The 8,325-nt window shown below is 42.8% G+C and overlaps 2 protein-coding genes across 4 annotated transcripts; one reads left to right on the top strand and one right to left on the bottom strand.

The window, feature by feature from the left end:
* Positions 1-687: 687 nt before the first annotated feature.
* Positions 688-3,072, top strand: LOC128872327 (ruvB-like 2). Of its 2 annotated transcripts, none has more exons than XM_054114923.1 (7): positions 688-859; positions 1,219-1,332; positions 1,418-1,852; positions 1,928-2,360; positions 2,446-2,714; positions 2,825-2,930; positions 3,002-3,072. In XM_054114923.1, the coding sequence occupies exons 1-7, from the start codon at positions 854-856 to the stop codon at positions 3,025-3,027; spliced, it is 1,389 nt and encodes a 462-aa protein (XP_053970898.1). In that variant the 5' UTR covers positions 688-853; the 3' UTR covers positions 3,028-3,072. The 2 variants fall into 2 exon arrangements, with proteins under 2 accessions (XP_053970898.1, XP_053970897.1); XM_054114922.1 differs by lacking the exon at positions 688-859 and adding an exon at positions 978-1,118.
* On the bottom strand, positions 3,037-7,270 carry LOC128872336 (uncharacterized). Of its 2 annotated transcripts, none has more exons than XM_054114934.1 (3): positions 6,299-7,270; positions 3,734-3,862; positions 3,037-3,656 (listed from the first exon to the last, which is right to left on the bottom strand). In XM_054114934.1, exons 1-3 carry the CDS (start codon positions 6,405-6,407, stop codon positions 3,628-3,630), a joined length of 267 nt encoding a protein of 88 aa, XP_053970909.1. In that variant the 5' UTR covers positions 6,408-7,270; the 3' UTR covers positions 3,037-3,627. The 2 variants fall into 2 exon arrangements, with proteins under 2 accessions (XP_053970909.1, XP_053970908.1); XM_054114933.1 differs by lacking the exon at positions 6,299-7,270 and adding an exon at positions 4,117-4,481.
* Positions 7,271-8,325: the final 1,055 nt, after the last annotated feature.

Raw genomic sequence — 8,325 nt, 5'->3', positions numbered from 1 at the left:
GCCAGGAATTGAAGGGAAATTAAAGGGAAATATGCCAGGAATTGAAGGGAAATTAAAGGGAAATTAAAGGGAAATGTCGGAGAAAATGAAGGGAAATTAAAGGGAAATATGCCAGGAATTGAAGGGAAATTAAAGGGAAATATGCCAGGAATTGAAGAGAAATGAAAGGGAAATGTCAGGGAAAATGAAGGGAAATTAAAGGGAAATGTGCCAGGAATTGAAGGGAAATTAACGGGAAATGTGGCAGGAGATGGAGGAAAATTAAAGAGAAATGTGCCAGGAAATGAAGGGAAATTAAAGGGGAATGTGCCAGGAAATAGAGGGAAATTAAAGGAAGATATGCCAGGAAATGATGGGAAATTAAAGGGAAATGTGTCAGGAATTGAAGGAAAATTAAAGAGCAATGTGCCTGGACATAAAGGGAATTAAAAGGATATGCCAGAGATAATGAAGGTAGGTAAGTAGATGGAATCCGAGGAGACGCTTCGGGAAATGATGTTTGCATGGTTCCATGGTTGCTGCCCTGGATCACAATGCGTCGTGTGGTGTGTTCCTGCTTCTCAGTTTATGCCTTGTAGTGCTCCCAGAATGATACCCAGCGTGACCGTACAATCGTATATTAGAACGACCCTAATTCTACAAGGACGGAACATCTTTCTTTCTTTGTCGTATGCGCAAACGGGCTGTGCAGTAGTCTCCGCACAATCTCCGCGTGTCGCAGCGTGTTGTGGAAACGCGGAGAATATCCGGGATTTTGGCATTCCTGCCTAGCGCTCAACTCAGTTGCTCGGTATACTTTGGTATAATTGTGGTGATTTCGTTGACATCTCAAGCGTAAACACATAGAGAAAACATGGCGGTAAATATTAATTTATGAAAATAAAAATATCAACTATTACTATATTTTAAGGTTATAGTCAACAATGACATTATCAGTGGTATCGCATTTATTTTTTGTCTGTTTCGTATGTACCAGCTAACCTATATACGTAGAACGTATATTTTTAAATAAATGTATAGGGCCATTGTACGATATTTTATATAGGAAAATAGTATTCACATGGCGTGCACAATATATTATATCTTTTTTTATGGTGCAGGCAATGTGTATTGCCATGGTAACTATGTGTTTGATCGATTTTTATATTTGCTTTGTAGCATACATAAAATGTACATTTTTTTTAAGGTTATATTATCGTTATCGCATTATTGTTTTAGGCCGTTGCTGCTGCAAAAGTTCAAGAAGTCAGAGAAATTACTAGAATAGAAAGAATTGGTGCTCATTCTCACATCAGAGGTTTAGGCTTGGATGATAGCTTGGAACCTCGCCATGTAATACATTTATATATCATATAATACTACTTGTTTAGTTTATTTACTTTCCTAAATACTTTTATTAATTAAATACAATTCTTAGGTTTCGCAGGGCATGGTTGGTCAGCCTACAGCACGTCGTGCTGCTGGTATCGTCTTAGAAATGATTAAAGATGGTAAGATAGCGGGACGTGCTGTATTGCTAGCAGGTCAACCCGGTACTGGAAAGACTGCCATTGCCATGGCAATGGCTCAAGCTTTAGGTTTGGATACTCCGTTTACCTCAATGGCAGGTTCTGAAATATATTCATTGGAAATGAGCAAAACGGAAGCTTTGACTCAGGCTATCAGAAAATCTATCGGGGTCAGAATCAAAGAAGAAACGGAAATTATAGAGGGAGAGGTTGTCGAAATCCAAGTGGATAGACCAGCTACAGGAGTTGGTGCTAAAGTTGGTAAATTGACACTGAAGACGACAGAAATGGAAACGATTTACGACTTGGGAAATAAAATGATCGACAGTTTGATGAAGGAGAAAGTTAGTAAAGATAATCGACCGGTATCTAGTTCGAAATATCGTTTCTCGATTTGATAAACTATTTGTACGTTCAAGGTGCAAGCAGGTGACGTGATAACTATCGACAAAGCTACGGGTAAAATTAACAGGCTGGGACGCTCGTTTACCAGAGCTCGCGATTACGATGCAACCGGTTCGCAGACTCGCTTCGTACAATGTCCCGAGGGTGAATTGCAGAAACGCAAAGAAGTAGTTCACACAGTAACGTTGCACGAAGTCGACGTTATAAATAGTAGAACTCATGGATTCTTGGCATTATTCTCCGGTGACACGGGAGAAATCAAGTCAGAAGTACGAGAACAAATAAACGCGAAGGTTGCCGAATGGCGGGAGGAAGGCAAGGCGGAAATCGTTCCCGGAGTTCTGTTTATCGACGAGGTTCACATGCTGGATATCGAATGTTTTTCATTCTTAAATCGAGCACTCGAAAATGAAATGGCACCAGTCGTGATTATGGCTACAAACAGAGGTATATGTATATAATAACCTAAGATGTGTACGTCTTCTAACGGTTTACTTCGATTAACGCGAAACGTAATTCCTGAACTGAAAAGGTATCACAAGGATCAGAGGAACAAACTATAAAAGTCCTCATGGTATTCCTATCGACTTGCTGGATCGTATGATCATCGTCCCAACGAGTCCGTATCAGGAAAAGGAATTGAAAGAAATTTTGAAAATTAGGTGCGAAGAAGAGGACTGTGAAATGGCGGACGATGCTTTAACGGTACTTACAAGAATCGCGTTGGAAACGTCGTTGAGATATGCGATTCAATTAATTACAACTGCATCTCTCGTTTGCCGACGAAGAAAGAGTACCGAAGTAAATATCACGCGATTCTACCGTTATACTTACACCATTATTTTTCACCGTTGCGGAACCATAAATTCTATGCAATTCGTTTAATATATATATATACATTTTTTTTTAAGGTCAATATCGATGATGTGAAACGCGTCTATTCCCTGTTTCTCGATGAAAATAGGTCTACACAGTTTTTGAAAGAATATCAGGACGATTTTATGTTTAACGAAACGCGTAAGTAAATTTATACGTTCGTAAGATTAATCGCAATTTTATATAACTATATCGGTTGTTTTTTGTTTCAGAGGAGGAAGCCATGGAAATATCATAACGATAGATAGGTAAATAAACGATTCGTTTTAATTCTAGCGTTGTACGACAAGTCATTATTTCTACTTCGGCATTCCGTATTTCTTGTTTGAAATATCCATCACGTTTGTCCTAGTACTCCTTGCGTGTAAACACATTGTGACAAATGATACTTTATATTTCATATTAAATATAAAAACTTAACAAATCCCATTTCTACCTTGATTAGAGTTTAACATTGTAACGTTTGATTGTATTCTACGCGTTAAGGCCACGATCACGGTAAAGGTAATTCGAGCTCCGACTTGGCGCTGATCGAAGTAGACTCGCGCGGAGTTAAGTAATTTGCCTCCGGTGTGTTTGCAGCCTTACAGTTGTCAATAAATTCATACCGACAAAAACAATCGACTAAAGTTAATCAAGTAAGAGAGGTAAATTATTTTTTGGCGTCAAGTTTCCGTAACCCTGTGAAACGCATAATTCTCGAATTTACAAAGATCCTAAAGTCAGGTTATACACCACGAATGCTCTCGTACATTGCAGCATGACGCCAACAAATCGAAATCGCTCCGTCGACATCACGATGTAATCGGAGGAGGTCGGCTGGTATACGTCGATGATTTTACGTTTTCTTCTCTTGACTTTTCTTCACTGCAAAAAACAATATTTACGTTAACATTTCATTCGTACGCATGGTATTCGACATGAACGTTTTGCGTTTCGCTCACTCGTTATCAATTTCGCTCCATCCTCTGGCTTCAATGACTGCGCCTTTTTATTCTTCGATATAAATCTCAAGTCGTACTCTCCTTTGTACATGGTAAGAGGAATTACCGTGGAAGAGACCGGCACCATCACTGGAAAAAGAAGAACAAAATCTTGCTATATGTATACAATTTTAACTATATTTTTGTTGTCGGAAGATTAACGCTTCGTTCAGTGGCCACGCGTTACAGGGTAAGTAGACTCGAACGCGAAAGAAAAAACACATGCTTCTGCGCAAGATTTCTCGATTCGATTGCGGTAAAGAAAAATTCAAGCATCGTACAGCAATGTAACCGTGCACGATGCTTCGCGCGCGCACATACGCGAAGGTGCGATTTATACACACCAGCGAAAGTAAAAACGTTTCGAAGCGAGACGATATCGCGATCTATTAAACGTTCACCCGCGCCAGACTCGATAGGGAATATTTGCTTATCGCTCTTAATCGAATATCGATCCATTATACAAGGCGTCTGCTGGCGTCCGCCTCGACATCGGTCGGTTGTTTAATTATTGGCTCTCAACGGGTTGTTGGCAGCCGAATGAAAATCTCTCGTCTCGCTACCGTCGCGAAATCTCAATCAAATCCGCGGCGTCCGATCGTCGGGATTCCACGATTTCATCGTCGTAATCGGAACACGTTTTTTAAATGTTGGTTCGGTCTATAATCGGCGCTGAAAATGCACTCCGATGTAACTTTTAAATCGTGTTACAAATTCAAAATAAATAGAAAACGTTTTATATACGAGGAACTAAATACTCTGTGCAAAAGTTATGGTAATCGGAATTGGCGCGACAAGATTGAAAGGTCAAAGCGTGCGTATGGTAAACCTGGCGAGAGGTTTTCATTCGCGCAACTATTCCGTCGACTGGAATGTCACACTCGGCTATCGAGTTGATATTTACTTGGACTAATTATCGTACCATGCCCGGAATGTACTTTCCAGGTACGGAGCCGATCTCGATTATTCGGGAGACAAATTCTCTTCGCGTATCGAGAGAGATATTAAAGCTGTCGAGAATATTCTCGACAATGTTTTACAGGTGGTAGGTTTTAAAGCGACAAGGACGCTCGTAAGAATTGACACGCCTATCTGTTAGACGTACACGAGTTCCCCTATCGTAGCGTAGAGTATGCAAATCCTTTCGAATCGCATGCTCGCGTGACGCGATTACACTTTGTGCAACAACAACACACTTTGCTGCAATCACCGGTCTCTCGTTTTCTCTTTTTCTACGTTTCCTCCTCTTGCTCGGCTTTGCAACGACGGCGAAGGGCGGCCCGTGAAGTTTTTCTTATCGTTTCGCGGGCCACGTGTACGTGACTGTCGGGATAACTTTGACCTTAGGAAATTAGGAACATTTTTATTCCTCGTTAGAATGTTAACCTTACCGCTGATAAATAATCGAACGTCTCTGTCTCATTAAGAAGCCGATAATAACTCGATGCCGTTAACGACCCGATAACTCGGTGTCAGTAATGACCCGATAACTCAATTTTCGTAACAACCCGATAATCGAGTACTATTATTAACGACGTTAGGGGTGTGTTTTAATTCGGAACGCCAAAGAGAGAATACGAATAAGGATATCGAAACTTCAAGCGAGCACTTTAGTTTTCTAGACGATCATTTACGTATTTATCGTAGAAAAGTAGGACATAGCAGATACAAGGTAAATACGTGGGGTTTAGGTGCTGTTCCATCGCGAATACGATCGGATCACGGCCTCGCTGTAATCGAAGCCCACGCGGGACGTCGACTGACGTCATCGTTCCGTTATTCCCACCTGTCAAACGTTGCCTCGAGGAAATTTCGGCTTTTCGAGATCGCGCTTTATTTGGTGAAGCGCGATCGCAGCCGCGCTAACGATAAATTTTCGCTAGGAAACTGCACGATGCACGTGCAATCCGTTACGCGATGTCCCGGGCGTCCAGTAAAACTCGACGATTAGCACGCATTTATACGGGGTGCGGCGCGACAGGTGGTACCACCGGACAGGGGATTTGTACGAATCGACAAACACGTCGCGCGTCCAACAGTTTCGAAACAGTTTAAAGTGTTGCTCGGAAAACATCCTCCGACAACAGAGAGAAGACGTACAACGGAATACGCGATGCGGTAGTTTACAGTGGCAATAATTAAGGTGAAAGTTTTTCCGCGAAGATCCACGCGCGACCGAGACCTCGATCTCCATCAAGATCGGCGAAAGAGAAACCGAGACTTTCGATTTTTTTTCAAACCGCTACGACCAGCTCGTTATCTTTCGCTACTCGTCTATTCGAAAGTTTTTTTCGCGAAAGTGCTTTCGCGAAATGAAAGCTTCGTTACGGGAATTGGTTAGAGTTTCGTCGAGAAGCAACGTCGTTACCAGGTGGTTCGGCTCGCGAGTCGGCTTTGGAACATCGTCGCGTTAGAATCACGAAAGAACGAGCGACATCGCGGACCGAAGAGAAAACGTTCACGTAAATGTAAAAAAAAAAAAATGAACGCGGATCGTTGAACGAGAGAAACGAAATAAAAACTCACCTGGTTCGAACACGTTGTCCTGATTTCTTTTATATATCGTCGGTTTCGCGTACGTCATCGCGAACGTCATAAGAAAAAGAGCGAAGATAAGTTTCGAAACTGGCGACATGCTTGGCGAACAGACGGATTTCCTTTTTCACGGGGCGAACGTAGTCGATCGTCGCGGTGCTCTTGCCTTGACGATGTTTGGACCGGCACTACACGGAGCAAAGACTAAAGAGGTGAAAACACTTGCCACGAGTGGGGAAAGCTGCGGATAAATAACAGAATAGCCGCTCCCTGACGGCTGTACACCTTCGGATTTTCAGGGCGGTTTCGCGAACTGGAAGACCGGAAGGTTCCCTTTTTTTTTTTATTTCTGTATTAATAAGGAAGAAACGCATCGCGATAAAGTGACTCTTTGAGAAAATAGGTACGTCACGGGTGTCAACGGTAGTACCGTAGTAACCGTAATTATTCCCATCGTTTAATGATACGTAGAATTTTACTTCGCATTTTATGATCAGGCATTCGTAAACACGCGTGAATCGAGAAACCACTGAAGCGTCTTCGCGCTTGGTCGTTAGAAACTCGATAGAATAGGCTGTAATCCACGAGCTATATTCCCAAAATGTCTTGTTTAAAAAAAAAAAAAAAAATTAAAAAGAAAAGGAACCAAGGTGAATCATGCGACCAACACGAAGGCACGCCCACGACACACCGACGAGACGGAGGAGACAGGTAGCCGAGCGAGAGCGAAGGCGTGCTCGAAGAATCGCAAAGGAGCGTCAAGGATTTATATTAATCATTCCTCGTGTTCGTCAGCTCGCGATCCGCCTCGCGGATTCCTGACTAACGACCAAGAAACACGACCAAAGCAAACCTCGAGGCTCTCGTGTGACACACGGAAAAATCTCGGCGTACCTGCCGTTTCGCACCTTCAACGCGCGCGATTTTCATCCTTTTCTCTCTGGCTTCGTTCCTGATCGGCCGGAACTCGGTCCCATTTACGCAACGTCGCTTCATCGTATGAAAACTTGGTCGCGAGGATCTTAATTTTCTCTCGAGTATCTCGTAAGTTATCTTGGAAATAAATGGCAGGTTGGAAGCAACTCTACCGGTACTTATCATTGGCAGCTGGGAAGAACGCCTCCGAAGAGCGTTCTCGACTCGCACGATTTCGCCACGCTACCTCGGATGGACCGAACGGACAGATCTGCGCGGATTCGAAACCTCTTCCCACGCGAGGAACCGCGAAAGAAAGCCGCGAGAGAAAAGAACTAGACGATATAGCGTTAATTACGGTTGGTTCGGTAGTCGGCGGGCGTGACAGGAACAGCCTGTCGGCCCTAACAATGGCGAATCTGGGTTAAAAAGTGAAAGGATTCAGAGATTGGAGGAGGAACGAACGACTGTGGACTTCTATTCGGCTCTCTATTCGCTGTTGTTAGCGACAGACTCGCAGATTTCGGGACATACCTCGAAGGATATCAAACGATTCTTGAAAACTCTCCAAGTACTCGCTCTAGTGTAGCAATGATGTAGTAATCTAGCGTAGTAGTAAACAGAAGCAAGAGTAACTCGAAAGAAATAATCGAATTCTCGGAAATCCTCTACAGCCGCGGGACAGATGTTTGTATTGTAGCAATGATGTAGTAATCTAGCGTAGTAGTAAACAGAAGCAAGAGTAACTCGAAAGAAATAATCGAATTCTCGGAAATCCTCTACAGCCGCGGGACAGATGTTTGTAAACATCTATCATCGGTGCTGTTTTTTTTTTCTACGACTTCCCGCTCACAAGGCATTACTTTTCACGCCAGGCCGAGCTACTTCGCGACTACTTTATTCGAAAGTCGATGGAAAATTGCACAGAACAATACGCGCGTAGAACAATGCCGCCAACCACCGACGAGTATTCCGTATTCTCACCGCTGCAAACTTCCAAGCAACTTAGGCGTACAATAGTGCGAATTGCCAGCCACGTTGTTCGTATTTACAGAGGGTTTCTTGAATTATTAGAGTCTTTTAAGTGTACTCTCTGCGATATC

The sequence above is a fragment of the Hylaeus volcanicus genome, chromosome 2 (assembly GCF_026283585.1).
Source record: "Hylaeus volcanicus isolate JK05 chromosome 2, UHH_iyHylVolc1.0_haploid, whole genome shotgun sequence".
In the NCBI taxonomy this organism is placed as follows: domain Eukaryota; kingdom Metazoa; phylum Arthropoda; class Insecta; order Hymenoptera; family Colletidae; genus Hylaeus; species Hylaeus volcanicus.
Note: the sequence above shows the minus strand (reverse complement) of the source record. Positions and strands in the feature narration are given on the sequence as shown.